Genomic DNA, 20,727 nt, shown 5'->3' with positions numbered 1-20,727 from the left:
AACTACTAATCATCTTTCCTTCAGGAAAGCCTTGAAAACTCACTTGTATGCTAAATCCTGCTGACCTGCCCTGAGCCCGCGCTAAGTAAGCTCTCAGTCATAAGCGCTACGAGGCCTCCGGGTAGATAGCGCTATACAAGTGCAGTTTCAATTCAATTCAATTCAATTCAATCGAGCATATGCCTTTGCCTCCAGGTCTAATAGGGCAATAAGGCGGTAGTTAGCCGGTGACGCAGGGTCACCTTTCTTGAATATGGGGCATAGAATCAAACCTAACCAAGAGTCTGGGAGCTGGCCTGTCGCGAACACATTGTTAAATAGGGGAGTCAGAAGGGCCGCCCATTCTTCCGGGGCACATTTAAATAACCTGGCAGGGAGTCCGTTGGGCCCTGGAGCTCCATCTTTTTTCATGACTCGCAGATACTTGGTGACCTCGGCTGCAGTGGTCAGTTCGAAAGTTTCTATTTGAATGGAAGCAGCACGATCTCTTAGTTCTATCACCGAGGGGTCCCCAGAGTCACTGCAATAAATATCGGACACATGCAGGGCCCAGGCTTCTTCACAGACTGCATTTCCTCTCGTCTTGTTGGTGGAGCGGAGTTTGTTCATATAATTCCAAAACTGGGACTGACTTTTGCCCTTGAGACTGGCGAAAATTTTTACCCACTCAGACTGTTCTTTGAGTCTCTTGGTCTCCCATAAGGATTTCTTGTAGGTCGTCCGCAGCAATGCCACCTTTTTAGCGGTGTGTACGGTTCCAATCAGTTTGTGCTGGCGGACGGCCTTCCTGAGGGTCCTTCTTTGGGAGGCTAACAATGGGTCGTGGGTTTGCTTCGGATGTGGCCCGTGTGTTCTATGATGGAGCACGGACCCTGCCAGGAGATCCTGTAGCTTAGCAATGGAGTTATCCCACCGGTGGTGTGATTCAGTCGGGGCACTGTGTCTGAAGTTAAGTGTTTCGCCCTTGAGCCAGGTTCCCACCTTGGCGGATCCCCGTGAGTCCCATTTGATTCTTCAAACCATGGTGTGCAATTCAGCTCGCGTTGAATGCCCCACGTCTGTCATTTCGAGGGCGACTTGCACTTGCAAGTCCAGTGTAGCACTATGGGGTTATGGTCACTCTCCATACGATAGGGAATTTCCATCCTGGCCAGACGATTACCCAGAAGCGGGGAAAGAAAGATGTAATCAATAGTTGAGATTCTCCTGAATGTTGGCAAGAAATGAGCGTCCGGGTGCAGTTCCAGCGAGATTTGCTGAGCCGAGCGGAAGTTATGGGTTGTTAGAAAAGTGATCATCGCTTCTTGCTCTTTGTTTTTCCTTGCTAAGAGGCCGTTGGTTGCGAGGTCTTTGATGTTAAAGTCTCCTAATAGCAGTACCTCAGTGGATGCAAATTCCGCTAGAAGGTCTACCAGTTGTTTTATCATTAGATCCGTTGCAGTTGATTTTGCGGTTTTTGCTGTATTATGATAAATATTAATTAGGAGGATAGAGCGTGCCCTGCCTGAAAAAGACAGACCGGTAATCAGAACCGTCTGCCCTGCCGTCAGGTTCCGAAGGATAGGTGTGGCCGTTATCTTGCACCTATAACTGATGAAAATGGAGAGGCCCCCTGAGGGTCTTCCATAAGAATTGACCTTAGCGGCCGGTTGAAAAAGTTTGTTGTAGCCAAGCAGAGGCGATGGGGATAGAGACCAGGTCTCCTGAAAACAAATTATGCCGCTTTTGTTCAGGAATTCAACGGCTGATTTTGAAGCAAGGGTTGACTTTAGCCCGCTCATGTTCCAAGATGTGATGGTTAGTTTGGAATCGGGCCAGTTGGTGTTCTTGTTAGGAAGAACGCTGTTGTTGGGGGAAGTTGATTGATGGCTCTGGGACTAAGTCTCCGTAGCGCATGTCGTTGACATGGGGGACAGGGCGATTAAATTTGCAGCTTATCATACGTTGATTTTTATAGCATGCAATGTTTAGGAGATTGTCAGCTTTCGACGCTTCTGGAAGCCAGGCATGGGTTGCGCCCCAGGACCCCTTCAATACGCTGGTGATCTGTTTCGCGGGGGCCTGTGGGAGAAGGACGTGGGGGTATTTTTGTTGAGTGGGAACCCACATTTCAATGCCCCAGTTTTCAAATTGGTTGGCTTCCTTGAGAATTGCATTCCTAATGGATTCCTGGGACCACGTTGTAATGATGGCCTCTGAGCCCCCTCTCCCTGGTGTTGTGGAGAACTTGACTGATGTAAGGTCTGAGGAGGTGACCCCAGCCAGTGCTGGAATGCAGTTGAATAGGTGGAGGAGGTTGCATCTGTTAAGGGTATCATGTGGGCCCTTATGCTCGTAGTGTGGATAAAAGACTAGTTCAGCTCTCTTTTCCGGGCTCTGGTGATCCTGACTCCTGGCTGTTCCAGGTAAAGTAGCTGTCGCCATCAGGATTTGGAAGCGTGCTTCAGGTGGATAAATAGTCCCCCCCGATTGACTTGTCATTCCCAAGACTTGTGGCACTTGAGGCAAAAATTGCCTCTGCGGCTGCGGATGTAAGTCCCAACAGGCTTTAGTTGGTTCTTCTAATCGATGGGGCGCGCCGCGGTCTGTGGCATTGCCCACTATTGAGCTGTGAAGATCCGTGTTCGTGATTACTGCCATTCCCTGGGGTTGAAGTTGACTATTCCGGTCTTCCATTATTGCTTCAGTGATCTGTACAGGGTTATTCTGATTCCCAGTGCTGTAGTCATTGGTACTTATTCCTGTAGATTTGTTTGGCAGTAATACGTTTGCTGTGGTTGTGGTATGCGCTTCTGAGGCTCTTGTGATCCCGAGACTGCCCAGGGTTGATGACCCGGGCTGTTCGCTGGTGACCATTAAGCCAGCGGGGGACGTACTTTTCTCAATGTTTTTTATTTTGGGTTTTACAGGTGGGTTGAAAATGGGGAAGTAGGGGAGACCCCTTGGTTTATTAACTGGTAGACTAGGTGCCGCTAACCCTTCAAGCCCCGATCTTCTTTTCAATAGGCGTTGTTTTTTAGATTGTTTTTTAAGTTTTTTTCTTTCCCTCCTTGACAGTTAGGTTTCCGTTGGAGGCTTAGAAACGCTGTGAGTCAGGCCTGTGTGGGTACTGTTGGAGCGATCGGATCGCGTGGTTGATACTTGCGTCAATGTGGTTTCAGTAAGTTCCAAGCCCGCTATGAGCGAGCCGGGGCTAGTCCCTGGTGAAAGGCTGGCAGAACTTTTAGTAGCTTGGTCGGCACGAGGGGGTGTGTTTTTTATCACAGGGCATGGGCCGGCTAGTGAGGCGGAGCGTGAATGGTCTTCGAGAATAGATGGAGTTTGAAACTCTTGCATGGGCGTGGGCTGAGATGTTCCTTGTCTGATGCTGTGGCACTCTACGCTGTTCAAGATTGCTCCCATGATTTCGGGGAGGGATGAGAGTTTGTTGATTATTGGGCTGCAGGAGCAAGAAATCCGAATGCCCATTGTCCCCGCCAAGCCTTCGAGGGTGCATATCCTGGAGCCCAGATCCGACAGTGATGATGCTAGAGTTTGCATTAGATCGATCTGCAGCTCCATTTTCTGCGACTGCCATAGCGTGGCCTTGGCAATCGCGTCTTGTTTGGCATGGAGGGATGTCAGTGAGACCGAAATAGAGTTTATGGGGTCCGACAGAGTGAACACGGATGGTTCCTGGTCCTCTGGAGGGATTCTGAAGAAGTTTGAGGAAGGACTTAAGCCCGGTGAGTGGGTGAGTGATTCTTCAATTCGACTTTCTAAGGAGGCCAGGAATCAGTTGGACAGTTTGTGGGATAATCGGGGGCCTACATTTTTTAAGCTCTTGTTTGAAGGTAGGGGGTTGTTCTGGCTAGTTGAAAGGGCCCCTGAGCATGCACTTGGGCTGAGTTGTAATAGAACTTCGATGTTAAGTCTGCAATGTAGCAGTTGTCAGTGTATTCAGATGGTGAAAACGGAACACTGCCATGGACTTGGGCTTGGACTTCTAGCTTAGTCGCGTTGTTTAGAATCGTGATGTTTGTGGAGTCTGAGCTGAAGACTGGTAAGGATGAATTTCCTGGAGCTGCAGAGAAGGCGCTCAGTGAGAGAAGAGAGCTGTCATGAGTCGTGACGGCGACCTCCTGGGAGAGGATGAGCAGCTGATGTGTCTTATGAAATGACTCATGGAATGTCTCGTGTTTGATGGGAGATTCGGGTGAGGGTAGAGAGGGTTTCTCTGGGGTTGAGTTTTTAAGGTAGGCAAGTCCGGGGGAGCAGTAGTTGTCAGTCTGGACATCAGCTTTTAAGTCTGTATCCTGCTGAGATGATTGGGTAGAGGGGATGTCCTTTTGGACAGGGGTTTTAACAAAAAAATCGCTAATCCGAGGTTGCGATTGCGACGATAGGCCGCCTGTGTTTGAGATTTTGTCTTGGGGTGGTAGCGACTCCTGTTGAACCCCGCTGGGGGAGGCGGAGCGGAGGGTAGTACCCTTCCTCCGTGGGAGTCTTCTGAGTTGCTTGGAGTTTTCCATGGCGGGCCCCCGAGGTGTTAATCGCCGGTTTAGCAGGGCGGGGCTACACTCCTCCTAACCTGTCAGGAGTGGTGAATGCACAAAGGTGGAGGAAGAGAGCCAGAGAACAGGGACCAGGGCAGGGCTTCTCACCTGTTAACTGGTGGCCCCCCTCGACCCCCTTCGGGCTTGGCGACTTGGTAGCGGCTTGGTGGCGGCTTGGTGGCGGTGTAGCGGCTCCTCTTAACACCAGATCTTGCCCCTCTGGTTCGTCCTGCAGGTTTATCCAGTGGGCGATTAGGCTTGGAGCTTTGCTCCTTTTGGGCTGCTGGGCTGCTGGAGGGTGAGAAACGGGTAGCAGAATGAGTGAGTGATGGAGCGCCGGGGAGGGGTTGGACGGCAGCGTGATGGCGGGTGGTAGAAGGGTGGTCTGATGGAGTGGCTCACCTCACCTCACCTCAGCTTACCTCAGCTGCCTGAACCCGCACGCGCCTGCCGCGGCTCACAGCGGCTTGCAGCGGCTCTCTGCTCTCTGTACTCCACGTACAGGGAATGCCAGGGAATGCCACTCCTCCTCCGCTCCTCCGCCTTGCGCCTGCCTTGCGCCTTCGATGCTCCACACCTCTAAGTTCTTTATGATCTTTTATGATCTTTATGATCTCGTGTTCCGATGGGCAGCTCTGCGATTTACTCTGCGGATGAGGCCGAAGCCAAGTTGGGGCCGGGGCCTGAACCTTGGGCTGGGCTGAGCAGCCAGTGGGGGAATAGTCCGCTCCTGCCTTCTGCCCGCCCTTTCTCTCGGCGTTCACGGCTCGCTTGACAGGGGGAGGCGCAGGCTTTGCCGGCTAGCCGTTCGCTCCGTGGCCCCTCGGTGGCGGCGGTACCTCGGCTTAGCTGCTCCAGGTGAAGCGTTAAACCCTCCCCGCTGTGTGGAAATTGCGGGGGGTAGCAAGCTGGGAGCTGGGGGCTAAAAATCCGATGCCGATGCCGGTGGGCCGAGACAAGAGCAGCCGGTGAAAACTACATTGTCATATAATTAATAAATATTAATTTGCATTTTACTTTAGTGTACGGGATGAGACTCCATTTTGATTTAGAAAAACTATCCCGAGTGGGAGGGGCATGATAAGGAGCGCAACAGAACTGACAGAAACAAAGCAGACAAGCTGTGCTCAGCAGAAAGAGTGCCTGAAGTTGAAGGCCACAAGGATGTGATTTCTGCCAAGAATGAAGACGACCGTGGGACCAGAGTCATGTTCTGCGAATATTATTAATTCTGTAAATAAAAATTATTGAAACTGTATCTGGTGAAAGAAATATGAACACATGTTAAGGATGTGAACTGTGAGTAAGAAAACGAACAATAAAGTGACTGCATTGTACATGAAGTCACCATGGTGGAACAGAGACACCCATGAAGCCCACCAATTATTTGCCTAGATTTGATAAATGTTTCAGTTTATGTGGGATGGACATGTAAGTTTGAGGGTATAATTGAGGTGCCTTTAGGGATGTGGTTTACACTTAGGCTGGCAGGAGAGAAAGAGGGGAGATGTGTCGCTGTCCGTCGGTTTACAGAGAGGCCTAGCTGTACTTGTCCTGATCCTGTCCTCAGACTTTGTTCCATGATCCTATTTCGGGGATCACCCATCATCACTTAGGCCAAAGGGGTGATTTTCTACGAACTAATAGGCTTGTATTTCTCTCTCTGTTTCATTTGTGCAAATTATTGCAAAATGTATTTTATTCCTGAAATCTTTTGTCTCTCCACCTATCCACTCCATTTGACTTATTGAAAGTATTATTTAGATGAAACCTTTGGCTCTACATCTATTTCTTTCATCAGGTATTATTCAGTTTTTGCATAATATTTTGCTGAAACTTCTGTCTCTTAAAGTATCCACTCTTTCATGCAATATGTCATTGAGTTAGTCTGATGAGTTGAATTTCATTTATGTTGCTAATATGAATCTCATCCTTCATGGTTTACATTATTTACATTTGTGACTGAATGCATTTGAGCAAACTGCAATTTATTAAGATAAAGCAAACTACATTTTACCAAGAGTCTGTGGTTATTTAGTCAACTGTAGGGTTAATTAAGGTATGATAATCATTATCATCAACTATTCAACTAATTGGTCCATCGACCAAGTAGAAAAAAAGTTGATTATTTAAATTAATAGGCATTTAAAGACGCTTTACATGATTCAAAGAGGAGAAAGATCATAGAACGAAACAAATTGACACCAGCGCAATAGGGGTTCTGGGTGAATGTGTATGGGCCATTGTAAATGTATGAATTGAAAATTAATCCCAGATAGGCATTGACCACGCGCTGGATCACATCATAGGACAAGGGTGGGGCAACGTCCGTTAGATTGGCATTGTAACTTTTACAGCTTCATTACAAGGCTGCCTATCTTGCTTCCTTTCCCTAATTCCCCTAATTCTTTTTCTCAACAAAGGAAAATAAGGAGGATCACGTAGGCAAAACCCTTTTAGAATAGTTGCATTTTCTCTTTAATTGGCTAACTTTTAACTAAACAAATCGAACTCAATTGAATAAGTATTCTCTAACGATGGTCGTTTAAAATGTATTTACTTATAGAGATCTTTCTGCATAAAAAATAGTACATATTTTACAGAGTGTTCCAGAAACCCACATAAAGCAGGGGTATTACATCATTAAAGATCCCATGACAGAGAACTCCCGTGTCATTAGCATCCATTTTGTTAACAGGGTCTGTATTTATTTTATGCTGATAAATCGGAATTACATTACCACACGAAATATTGAAGATAGTGAGTTGGAAATCGGCACAAATTATAATGCACACAGACATTGTTATTTTATTTAAAATACAATTTACATATATTCCTTTTAAAACTTTATGGAGCAGCTACAGCTATCTCTCAATAAACTGTCATAACAAACATATAGGCTACAGATCATAAATAATGGCATCTACAAATTGGTCATGCCAGAATGCTAAACTGTGACAAAGCAGGTAGCTTCTACAGATAATCGGCACGTTCATCAAAATAAAACTGAAATGTGTGCTCTTACCTGTTCATTATCTTTCATAAATGAAGTGAAAAAATTCAGAATTATATCCAATAAAAATACAATATCACTACAAATACTGAATCCGATCCAATCAGCGCCCAGTAGCACATGATCAGGAAAGAAAGCGACTCCAAAAGGGGTGATGAGAACATTAAATACAGTCAAAATTGAAGTTGCCAGCAGCCAATAGCTTCTGTAAAAAAATAAAACATACGCTTGAAAGAATATTCCTGAAAACACAATTCCAGTCTAATGAATACATATTAACCCCCTTCACTCCCCGGCAACTCACAAGGAAAATACGTATTGTATAATGTAATTTACAAACATAATAAACAGTGCCTGTGATTTAAGAGTCTCTGGGTTGAACAATTCGTTGCAAGCAATAACGCCTTAGCTCTCTCACCTTGAAAAAGGTCAGGCATAAGTAGTAAGCACGTAGAGTCATAGTTTTATACTTTGAATTATGGTATTTAACACTTTGATTTTGTCATTATAAATGCATACCTACATATTATAGAATTCATAGAAAGATCAGGAATGGATGAGTTACTTATGTTTATCATGGCCACATTCAGTTCTTAAATTGAGACCGTGGTTTCTAGTGCTGTTTGTCCATTTTATTTTAGAGATGAGCACAACATCAGTTGTTTTTTTATTAAACATACGTTAAAAATTTGTAAAACCTGCCGTCCAAGCAAGCCATTCGTATTAGCTTTAGGGGCCTGGAATAGTCAGAATTGTCACACTTGTAGGAGTGTGATGGTTAGTAGTTGTGTTGTTACTGGTACTGGCAGCGCTGGCATGGGCAAAGGGTGATGCAAGCTGCAGTGGCCTCCTGACGATGGCCCTGGCACTTATGTTTTCTTACAAATTAAGCATTGGCTATATTAGCAGGCTTGACAGCAAAGTGCGTTTGTCTGCAGCAGAAGAGAACTAACCGCCCGATTCATCAAACAAAATTGCGCTCGCAAAGGACCAGATTCTGAGAATCTGGCCCTTTGCGAGTGCGATTTTTGCATTTGGGATTCAGCATCCCAAATGCAAAAATCGCTAATTGTGATCTCGCAATTTTGCGAGGAATTACATTTAAGGAATCTCTATTTGAGATTCCTTAAATGCAATTCATCATCCAATTTTTTTTTGCGAATTCGCAATTTCTGGCCGCAATTTACCGCGAGGTCAGACCTCGTGGTAAATTGCGAAAAATCAGAAAAATGCATTTAAATGCATTTTTCTGAGTTGCATGTTACACACACACATGTCATTTGGACATGTGTGTGTGCAACACCTGTGTAAAATTTCATTTGAGGGGTGCTACAGGGTGTCCTTTGGACACCCCTGGCACCCTTCAAATCGCTATATTATTTGCGATTAGCAAATTGCTAATCGCAAATAAGGAATACTCCCCATTCATTCCTATGGCCCATAGGAATGAATGGCGAGTTATTCCTTATTTGCGATTAGCAATTTGCTAATCGCAAATAAGGAATATGTAGGAATCGCATTTCTTTATGCAATTTCTACATGAATCCCGTTTTGCGAGTCCTTAATAGCGATTCGCTATGAATCGCTATTAGGGGCTTGCAAAACGGGAGAATGATGAATCAGGCTGCAAAACTGAAGGTCTGCTGAAAGACAGAAATAATGGGAAAATGGGGGAAAGCATGTGAATTCTGGATGACAGTCTACAGTACCACTGTATGGTTGGATGAAAGAAGATTAACAGGTTTACAGCAGTAGGCCTGAAAACCATACTCCTAGTAAGCATCTGTGATCTTCCATTTTCACAAAGGTAAATATATAAGTGTATATTTGCTAAGGTAAAAATCTGTACAGCAAGCACAAATGTACTTGTTAAAACTATTTTATTTCTTTTAGATTTTTCACCCAGGGTTAAATATTTTGCCTTACAGGAAACCTTTCTCAGCAGGTGGCATCATGTGGCTCCATGTTGACTCTGTCCCACCCCAGAAGTGATGCTGGAGCCACGTTTATGCGTTATCTCTGCATGCTTACGTCAGTTACTTTCTTGATTCAGTCACTGCCATGGGTCGAGGAGCTTAATAACTGATCAAATGTGACAGTCTGCTGGTGTCTAAACTGGGGTAATTTTGCAGATGTAGAAAAGAGTCCAGTCCATGGAACAAGAAAGCCGGGAGAGCGGGAAGAATCTGAAGTAGATAGCATATCCACCAGAAAAAGCGCTACAGAAGGTAAGTAACTTGCTCCCCTGATGGATACTTCTAATCACAGTTTCCTCATCTTGTGAATGATACGAAAACAGAACCTCCTAAGGTGGTGGCTATACAGAATGGTTACCAAAACGTATTGCAGGATCGGCTAGGCAAAATGCCCTTTCTGTCAGACCTGGCTATCAGAACAGAAGTGCTTCATGAACATATGAACTCCAAAGTTCAGATAATAACAAAGTGTTGCGAAATTTGTTGAATACAATGGATGCAATAACAACAGCGTTACATTTTCATTCTAACAAGCTTGAAATACAAGTGGATCTATTAAATACTCCAGCTGTTTATGTGGCGAGTATAGACACAAAATTACACAATCTAACCAATCTGGTGGTAAGAGCCTAGTCTGACGTCAACAATCAACTAATTAAATGTACGTGTTCACATATTCTAGATAATGTGTCTGAACTCCCGACTATAGTAGGGTCTCTCGTTGAAGAAGTTAAGAAATTCGTAGCTAAACGAAACTCAGAATTACCTCTAACTCTCTAAAATGGTTCAAGATTAGAAGTAACTAGTGCAAGTACAAAGTTCCAACACGCTCAACGAGATGTTCCCACTGATTTAACGGGGGGATTAGCAAGTGAAGTTGGGGATTCAAAAGTTATTTTGGGCTCCGCTACTGTAATAGATGATATCCCTATTTTGCAAGGAAACACTAACATAGACAGAAGTCAAGTCACTAATTTTATATGCTCAGTCGATAGTTTTAGTAGTGATCCTCCGCTTACAAAATGGGCCAGGAAAAGTTTGCTTAAGGCTCAGAATAAAGCCAAGAAAACTGTGGTCTCAGGGGCTAAACCCAGGGACTGCTATTTTATCTTTAAACTTGCTGGTCAGAAACCACAAGGGAATGATTGTTCTTATAAGGGTCCAGTCAAATTATATGAATCTCAAACTGAAGAGTGAGGTACAGCACCTTTTAAGAGGTAGTAAAAATTAGTTTGAGACCGCTAGTGATATGGTGACAAACAATATTGTGGGTTCTAACAATGGGGCAGTCTCTTTAAGCAAAATGACGGTAGGACTCTGAATAGAAGTGATAGTAAGCAGAATCATGGAAATGCCAATAGAGAAATAGCCTGTTATTCACAAAGACAGAATCAATAATAAATAATGAGGCTATACTCTTGATTCAAGAGTCCCTGTGTCAACCAGAGATCACCATTTTCTAGAAGACCCAAATTACCAATTTAGCCAATGATAGCAATCTAGGCCCAACAATATCTCTAAGGGTTATGTCGGAAAGAAAATCTTCTACCAACATGAAACTAGTTTTTCACCCTTTATAAGAATCCAGTGGCATCCATGATAGCCTTAATCAGAGCTCAATCTTAACCCCTTCGCAGCGGGGGTAATTCCCCCGCTGTGCTGGGAGGAAGGGGGGCGCGCACAGCGCCGCGGTGCTCGTGACGAGGTCAGCTCGTCATGAGCCACGGTGCTCGTGTGCTCATAACGAGCTGAGCTCGTCACGGCCTCACCCGTTTGTGTGGAACGCTCAGCACAGCGGGAGAATTAGCCCCGCGTGCGAGCGTTCCAACGGTTATGACGAGATGAGCTTGTCATGACATCACGAGCACCGTGGCTCATGACGAGCTGAGCTCGTCAGGGGGACGCATGGTGTTAAAACATATTTCACCCATCCCTGATCTATCATTTATTAAAACAACTGACCAATTTACAGTTCAGTTTCAACAATACTCTTTAATTCATCTCCTGAGACCACCATAACAACCTGGACCACTAATAAAATAGTAAATAAAATCTTATATTCAAGTTCTTATTTTATGGAATGTAGCATCGAGGTTAAGAATTGTACTCCTTTAAAATACCCTACTATTCTGGATGCACTAGCTCCAAAAGTGGAAAAAGATAGATATAAGGTTGAAAGTAAAAAGTCAATCCCATTACTCAGAGATGCAATCGGTCCATTGAAGAAATCACCTTGCAATACAGCTCTGTTAATTAATAACACACTAAAAGGTGTCCATACCTGTGAATTGTTATCTAAAAGAAAAATGCTACCTGAGGATTGGACATGGCTTCCAGCAACCCTTGCAAATGTGCCTCTAGGAGATGAGAATTTAATTTTACATGCTATATGTGGTAAAGATTCACAACTGAGAATTTGTTCTTGGAATGTGCATGGGTTGGCCCATTTGCTGGCCGATCCAGATATTATTCAATTTTAATATACTTTTAAAATGTTATTGTTCCGAGAAACATGGAGGGAACAAGTAACTCCATTGCTTGGGTTCAACAAATGTATTCCCCCTGCTGTACGCACTATGTACTTTCATGTTATATTGCGACTGAACTAAATCAGACCGTAGTCGTTGATCTACAGTTGGAATGGTTACAATTAGATTCATTACAGTACAACTGCCGTAAGATGATAATATTCAATATTTATTTAAGTGCGAGGAAAAATAAGGTGACCAAACTGTATATCCAACTGGATATCATAAAGCCATTAGCTATTCATTGTACAGATGCTGGTTTGATTATTTCTGGTGACTTTAACCTACATCTGGTTACTTTTAATTACATAAATGGAAAGAATAATGGTAGTGCAAATAAGTGTTGTGACTAACAATGTTAATAGAAAAATCTTTGGGCAAATTAAGGTCAGTTCCATCTTTTAAACAGTCTAAACATGATTCCATTATCGATTACACCTTCATTTCAGAAAACTTGAGCCCAAAAATTGTTGAGTATAAGGTGACCATAACCCTCAGGTAGTCATACTACAACTGCCAATAAGTTGTAATCCCAGATCTAATGAGATTTTTAATATGGTCTATTCTTCATACAATTTAAAAAGATTGGTAAGGCATTCGGACAAACAAGTAGAAATAATAAAGTTTGCCGGGCAATAAAAAGGATAGTGACCAGTGCCAGGTGGGGGCAGGTTCATTGTTAGATAAATGGAATTATATTACCTCATCCTTGGTGAAAAAACTTCCAGCACGAAATTGAAGAAAAACTAATCCATCATCAATCTACTATAATAAATGGTATACATTTCAGTTACTTAAACTAAAACGTTCACTCAATAAAGCTGTAAAGGAAGTTGTTTCACATGGAAACCAGCAATCTTATTATGCTTTTAAGGATGAAAAATGACGGTTTTAAGAATATCTTACAGGCAAGAAGTTTTGTTGGCTATCAATCATTGCTATCGCATAGATTGCTACATGCCTCTAGACAAAATCATATATAGACGTTTTGGGAAATTATCAATGAACTCAAAAGGGGAGGCAACAATGCATACAGTATCAATAATATGGAAGCAGAATGGGTCAAGTTTATTACCAATTTGTATGGTGTGTGCAATCTAGATGAGAATAAGCCAGACATGTGTTATAACTGTTATAGAATCAGCAAGCCAAATATAGAGATAGTGTGTGGCTCGAATCTGGGTTATGATTTGGATCAAACAAACAATATTGTGAAAGCCAGTGAGTTGTATATAGAGCAAGTGAGCAGTCCATCTTTGAAGAATGATTTGGATTCTATAAGTACTAATAAAATAGTCATTATCCTACGTTGTCTTCGATCAAATGGGGCTACCGGTCCAAATGGGCTTTCCAATGCCTCATTTTGTGCCAACACTGAAATGTGGGCAGATGTGTTGACTCCAGTGTTTAATGAGGTATTGGCATTAAATATTGTCCATGTATCTTGGCTAGGTAGTATCGTGCAGCCCATGTATGAAAGTGTCCCAGTGATTAACCCTGCCAACTATGATTAATTGCCCTAACTGATATTGTCGCTAAGGTTTTTGCCTCCCGTCTACTGATTGATTTGGATTTGGAAGACTAGGCAGCACAACAAAATATTATTCCAATCAATCAAACAGCTTTTTGCAAGGACCAATCTACTATTACCAACCTGCTGGCCCTTACTTTATTAGCGGAACAGGCTGTTTAAAAAAACCAAAATGTATATATTTCTTTTATAGCTTTAAAAGCAGCTTTTGATTCAGTTTCTAGATCGTTATATGGAAAAAACTGGTAGGTTGGGCAATTCAACGAAAATTTCTAGATGTTATTATACTCCTCGATACCAACACTTGGGTCCAGGTCAAGCGAAGTGCCGGTGGTATTTTATAAAAAAAATGTAAACTTATAATGGTCTTAAGCAAGGCGGAGTTCTTATTCATTGCCTTTTTAATCAATTTTGTCAGATCTACTTCAGCACCTAGAAAACGTTAACGCCCATACTCCAAAAATAGGTGAGGAGCATCTTAGTTACTTATAATACGCAGATGAGCCTAACTTGCTGAGTCAAACCCCGATAGACCTACAAAGATTGATTGATGCATTTGATGATTATATCCTGGTGAATGGCTTGGAACTGAATGTCAAAAAACTAAAATCATGGAAATCAGCCTGGCAAAATCTTAGACCGATTCATGGAGGGTCAGAAGAGGGCAAATTGAAGTGGTAAAGACATACAAATATTTGGGCATTTTATTTGACAATAGAGAATCGTTTAAAAGTAATTTTAAAGATTTAAGGGCAAAAACTACAGCAGCAATTTGTGCCTTTAAATGTTTACATAAGGGGGGCGTGGCCAAGATGGCGGTGTGAGCGGACGTGCCTTGCCGAGCTCCCGCCGCCGGTCACCGAATTTAGCACAAACACAGCACCTGCCCGGCCGAGAGTAACCCCGAGGGGCTCCTGGCACCAGCGCCACAACAGCGGCGACCTTTTGGACCGGCTCGGAGACCGGGGGCGGCCTGACCCTTGCTGAATTCGGCCGCGGAAACAGCGGCGGTTGGGGCCTAGCGCACTCCACGAGTCGGGAGCGCGGACGACAGTGAGGCCGAGGAGGGAGGAGCCACAGAGCCGCCCGAGATCACCCGAGGCGGGCACCAGCAGAGGCGGCGGGTCCGGCCCGCGCGGAGACGCGCGAGGCTTCTCACGGTCCTACGTGGAGGCTTCTGCGGACCTGCCGCCCCCATCGGGAATCGGAGCGGCAGCTGCCCGGGCTGCCGCTGGCTCCCGTCACCAGACCTGGCGGCGACGCCTGGAGGACCCGTGCGAGCCCCTGGACCCGACTCGCAGCACAGTGGAGAAGAGTTACCGGGGGGGGCGAGACAGTGACACCGGGCCCCCCCCCTCGCAGTGCACCCGCGTCCCGACTCGCCTGGCCGGGGAAGGGTCGGCGCGAGAGGCGCGATCCCCAGCAGCGACCCGCCATCTTAGGCGTCCAAGAACTGAAGCCACTGTGGAGCGCGACAGCGGCCTGGCCCGCGCCCTACGGCCGCTGACGCCGCGCGTTGACCAGCCACCAGCCTGCCCACTCTCCCGCGCTGCTGCCCTGCGTGACGGCCCTCGCGCCTGCACGGGATCCGCCCGGGGGCTGCGCCTGGGGGTTGCGACGAGAGTGGTGCCATTGCGCCGTACACAGCGCCTGCCTGCACGAGGGGATCCTGACAACTAGCCCAGCCATGCCCTCTCACTCACGCTGTAGGCCCGAGCAGCGGATCCAGCACTAGCCCGGATACTGGCCGGAGGACGCTCCTGAGCACCACGGCGAGAGGAGGACCCCACCCCCCGGCTCAGCTTCTACCTGCGTGGAGAACCCCTAGCGGAGCCCGCACAACTGGGCCCTCACAGCGGGGGCCACGTTGCGACGCCGACACCCGGCTGGACACATAGCCAACACACCAGGCGCGCCACCCTCTCCGCTACCCACGTGCCGGACGCCAAGAGACATTCCTCTTCCTGACTTCCTGGAGTCGCTCTTCATGGGGCTGCGCGAAGACATACAGGCGCTGAAGAAAGAACTTCAGGACGAGATAAAGGAGGTGCGCCGAGACACCGACGCCATTGGTGAGAGAGTAGCGGAGCTAGAGACGAAGAGCGACGCACGGGATACAGAAATTGAGGCGCTGCGACAGGAACTGGTGCGCATACACGACCCGCAAGTGGACCTCCAGACACACGCCGAGGATTTGGAGAACCGCTCCAGGCGGCATAACATTAGAATCCGGGGGGTGAAGCACTCCCCAGACACGAAGGACCTCTTTCAATTTACTCAGGGCCTGTTCAATCATATCCTGGGCCGACCGACAGACTCTCCCTTGGGCCTAGACAGAGTGCACAGAACGGGCCCACCTAGAGCGGCAACGGCCCACCCAGCGGACATCCTCGTCTGCGTGCAGGACTTTCGGACCAAAGAGGAGATCCTCAACAAGGCGCGCCAGATGGCGTCGGTGTCCTATGGTGCACACTCCCCTGCTCTATATCAGGATCTTGCAGCGCTGACCCTGGAGAAGAGACGCATCTTCCGACCTGTCACAGCAGAGCTGCGGAAACGCCACATCTCCTACAGCTGGGGGCACCCCTTTAGACTTGTGTTCAAGATGGGCAACAATCTCCACCAGATCCGCTCCCTCAGGGAGGCATGCAGCCTCCTGGACATTGAGGAGCCGACTGAGGCGGAGAACCCGGTGGCGGGGGGCACCCCCAGTGAGGAAGCGCCGGGACGATGGCGGCAGCAGCGGCGGCGACATAGACCGCGGCGTCCCGCCACCAAAGAAATAGCAGAAGGCCAACGAGCAGCAGTGGAGACCGTCGCACAAGGCCTAGTGAATCAAGAAAACGACTGACCCCTGGCCGGGGACTCACAGACCTGCGGGGCTACGGTTCGGCCGGGACTGCTCACTCCGGCGGCGGGGGCGAAGCCTCGCTAGCCCGCACTATTTCTTCGCCTTCCCATTGATGGCCGATCCGGACGGAGACGTGCTCTGTCCGCCGTCACCGTCGCCATCGCCTACACTCCAAGTGTTTCCCTTACCACGGGTCCAGCGGACATTCACCTGGATCTGGGACTATGATGGTTCAGATTTCTTTATGGTTGAGTTGACCTGGGCAGAGGGTGGGATTGGGGGGGGGGGAATTGCATCGGTGCTTGCACCCTTTTCGAGATTCAAACACTGCATCGACGGGGGCTGTGGGAGGGGGGAGTTGCACCAGTTGGGGTTGGGGTTGGGGGGGAGTTGGGGGAAGAAGGGGAGGGTTGGGGGGGTTCTCCTTGTCTAAGGGATTCTACCACCACTAACGGAGTCGGTAGGACTTCCAGCGCAGCGTCTTCCATGGTCCATCAGCCCGCGCCCGCCACCTCCAGGTGGGACCTGGCATCTCCCCTATTACCTCAGACATGACACGACACATAACAGTGCTCTCGCTTAATGTGCGGGGCCTCAACAGCCCGAACAAGCGCAAAGCAATACTGTCCTTCCTCGAGCGTTCCAAGGCGGACATCTGCCTCCTCCAGGAAACACACCTTGTCCGCAGTGACCAGCACAGACTCAAATCGCGCGCCTTTCCCTGGCAGTTCTTCTCCTCATCCCTGAAAAAAGCAGCTGGGGTAGCAATTCTAGTAGCTAAGTCATTCGAGGGGAGGGTCCTCCAGAAGGAAGCTGAAATTAAAGGGCGGCTTCTACTTTATAGCTTCCAGATTGCAGGCCGTACTCTGCTGGTGGGTTCGGTCTATGCCCAGAACGAGGGGCAGGAAAGGTTCTTACACACGGCGCTGGAGGCCTCAACATCCACCACACACACACACTTATTACTGGGTGGAGACCTCAACATTGTATTTCATAACACAGCAGACCGCTCGGGTCAGAGGTCCGGGCAAGTAGGGGCACTCACGGCTGCAGGACACGCGCACATAGCAGATTTGGGCCTCATAGACTTATGGCGACATACCCACCCCCAGACGACGGCCTACACATATTATTCGGCGGCGCGCAAGACTTATGCGAGGCTAGACTATTTTTTATGCTCCTCTCAACTGGCGCTGCAGGTCAAAGAGGTGGAGATAATGCCAGCCGCGCTATCGGATCACTCCCCAGTGGTAGCGACATTTCGAGTGGGGGCCACGCCAGCTCCGCAACGACACTGGCGGCTGCGTGATGGCCTTTTGCAGCTGCCCGACACCCAAACGCGGCTCAAGACCGCGATTGACCACTTTTTGGAACACAACGCCAATGACGACACCACCAAGGCCACTCAGTGGGCGGCCCTCAAGGCGGTCCTACGCGGTGAACTTATCTCCATTGCCACCGCCAACAACAGAGAAAGGGCTCTAAAGCGTGCCGAGCTCACCCAACGGGTGGCGGAACTGGAACAAATGCACCAGCGCACAGGGGCGGCACGGGCATGGCGCCAATTATGCGCCGAGCGGAAAATGTTGGCCGCTCTAGACCAGGACGTAGCGGAATACGCCGCTATGCGCCTAAAGCACACCTATTACACCGGAGGCGACCGCTGCGGGAAGCTTCAGGCGAGCCGACTGCGGGCGCAAACCCAACGGCAGCAGGTGCGCTCCCTCCGATCTGTTAGTGGCGGCCAGATCACGGAGGACGTGGCAATAGCAGCGGCCTTCGGCAGCTTTTACGCGGCGCTATACGATGCGGACCACTTGGACCCTGCTGCCGGACCGACCTATCTGCAGGGCGCGGAGCTCCCCACCCTTACCCAAGCCCAAACGGACTTTCTGGAACGGCCCATAGGCCTGGAGGAAGTCATCTCTGCAATTGCCCGCCTCAAAGTGGGGAAATCCCCGGGCCCCGACGGCTTTACTGCGGCCTTCTATAAGACCTTTTGTCAGCAGCTTGCCCCCCTCTTGCGCGACCTGTTTAACACCTTCGACTCGCCTGGTGCCATACACCCGGACCTGCTAGAGGCGTCTATCTCTGTAATTCCCAAACCGGGCCGCGACCCGACGGCTTGCGGCTCGTACAGGCCCATTTCGCTGCTGAATGTAGACCTGAAACTCTACACCGGAATACTAGCAGGCCGCATTGCACCATACATGCAGCAGCTGGTAGACCCAGACCAGGCTGGCTTTATCCCCCAACGGCAGACCAGCGACAACACCAGGCGAGTGCTGCACCTCATTGAGGCTGGGTCGCGCACTAAACCGGGCTGCATGCTCCTCACCATCGATGCGGAGAAAGCATTCGATAGGGTGCATTGGCCCTACCTCGACCAGGTTCTTCGCCACTTCGGGTTTGGGGAGAAACTCCGCCACCGCATCTTCAATTGCTACCGCCGGCCCAACGCCACCGTGAGGGTAAACGGCCATACTTCCCCGAGATTCGATATTGGCAGAGGCACGCGCCAGGGCTGCCCACTATCGCCGCTCCTCTTCGCACTGTACATGGAACCGATGGCTCAGAGGGTGCGACAACATGCGCTCATCTCCGGCATTAAATTTGGTGCTGACACGCACAAAATCAGCCTGTACGCTGACGACATTTTGCTGTCACTCACCGATCCGATGCAATCCCTGCGTGCTCTCTTTGTGGAGCTCCATACCTTCGCCCTGGCCTCGGGTTTTAAAATCAATGAAGCTAAGTCTGAAGCCCTGAACATCTCCCTGCGCCCGGACGTAGTGGCCGAGATTAAGTCCGAATTCAAAATACTGTGGTCGGATGCAGCCGTCCCTTACCTGGGCGTCCGTCTGGCCCCTACTGTGCGGGGTACTGCGCGAGTCAACTATGAGGCGCTCACAATCAAGCTCCGGGAGCAGCTCCGGCGATGGAAGCCGCTTACACTTTCGTGGCTAGGCAGAATTGCCGCAGTCAAAATGACACTGCTACCGCAGATCTTATATCTGTTCCAGACGCTCCCCTCGAATCCCCCGGCTGGCTGGCTTCAACAGACCCAATCGGAGCTGTCGCGATTCATTTGGAACGGCCGCCGACCACGGTTTAAGCATACCCTCGCCACTTTGCCCCCGGCAAACGGGGGGGTTGGTGTGCCCGACCTCACCCTGTACTTCCAGGCGGCGCAATTGCGCACCTTCGTGGAGTGGTTTCAACTGGAGTCCGGCAAACACTGGCTCTTCCAGGACCAGGCGGTGGCAGGTCGCACTCTTCAGGGCGTGCCTTTCTTGCCGCGCCAACACCGGCCCCCTAATCTGTACGCCTCTGAAATCACAAGCACCGCCCTGAAAGTATGGGATAGAGTGGCCGTGGCCAGGGGACTGACCACCTTTCCCTCGCCTATGACCCCCATTTTCGAAAATCCTGACTTCACACCAGGCTTGGATGTCGGAGCGTTTGCGACCTGGCGGTCGACGCCCTGTAGGGCGGCGGGCCACATGTTCGACCTCAAAGGGATCCTCCCGTTCCAGCAGGTCAAGGCAGATTACGGTGTGGCCGAATCGGAACGCCTACAGTACCTGCAAGTGCGGCACTGGGTGCTCCACCCCTCGATCCAGCCTGGTGCCCAACGACACCTCACGCCTTATGAAAAGTGGCTGCTGACACGCACTTCGAATAAAAAATTGATTTCGGACCTCTATCAACAGCTGCTCCTCACTCAGGCACACACATACAACGCGGGACAGGTCAGGTGGGAGAGGGATCTGGGGCGGCAGCTCACAAGGAAAGAATGGGAGGGGGTGTACCACAGGGCCAGACATTCAGCACACCACACCGGGCTCACCGAGACACTAACTAAAGTAGCCACGTACTGGTACCACACCCCTGAGAGATTACACCAATGGGATGCCCGAGTTAGCGATAGGTGCTGGAGGGGGTGCGGGGAGCTAGGAACACTGGAACACTTGCTATGGAGCTGCGAGGCGCTTCGCCCCTATTGGGACCCTATCCTGGACCTCATAGACGCACATCTAGATACACAGCTGCCGAGCTTCCCAGCATACATTATACTAGGCCTCCCGAACGCCCTCATGTATCCTCTGAAGTCCTGGAGGGGGCGGCTGATCGCACTGGCTCTGGGGGCAGCAGTCCAGAACATTGTGGCCCATTGGCGAGCAGCCCAGGCTCCGCAACAGCTGGGGTGGCTCCACCGGCTCTGGGCGATCCTGGGAATGGAGAAACTGTCACTGGCGGCGGCAGGGAGGGGGACGGAATTTGCGGAGCTCT

The 20,727-nt window shown here is 48.7% G+C and overlaps 1 protein-coding gene across 1 annotated transcript in view; it reads right to left on the bottom strand.

The window, feature by feature from the left end:
* The window catches only part of LOC147708073 (potassium/sodium hyperpolarization-activated cyclic nucleotide-gated channel 1-like), a 2,256,393-nt gene that overhangs the window by 2,074,086 nt on the left and 161,580 nt on the right, over nt 1-20,727 (bottom strand). The window contains exon 2 of the mRNA XM_086925298.1: nt 7,561-7,753. Coding sequence (XP_086781424.1) covers nt 7,561-7,753 — 193 coding nt within the window. The remainder of the gene's footprint in view (nt 1-7,560; nt 7,754-20,727) is intronic.

Source organism: Lissotriton vulgaris, chromosome 6 (genome assembly GCF_964263255.1).
Source record: "Lissotriton vulgaris chromosome 6, aLisVul1.2, whole genome shotgun sequence".
NCBI classification, from domain to species: domain Eukaryota; kingdom Metazoa; phylum Chordata; class Amphibia; order Caudata; family Salamandridae; genus Lissotriton; species Lissotriton vulgaris.
The sequence above is the reverse complement of the archived record's forward strand: the minus strand, read 5'-3'. Positions and strand labels throughout refer to the sequence as shown.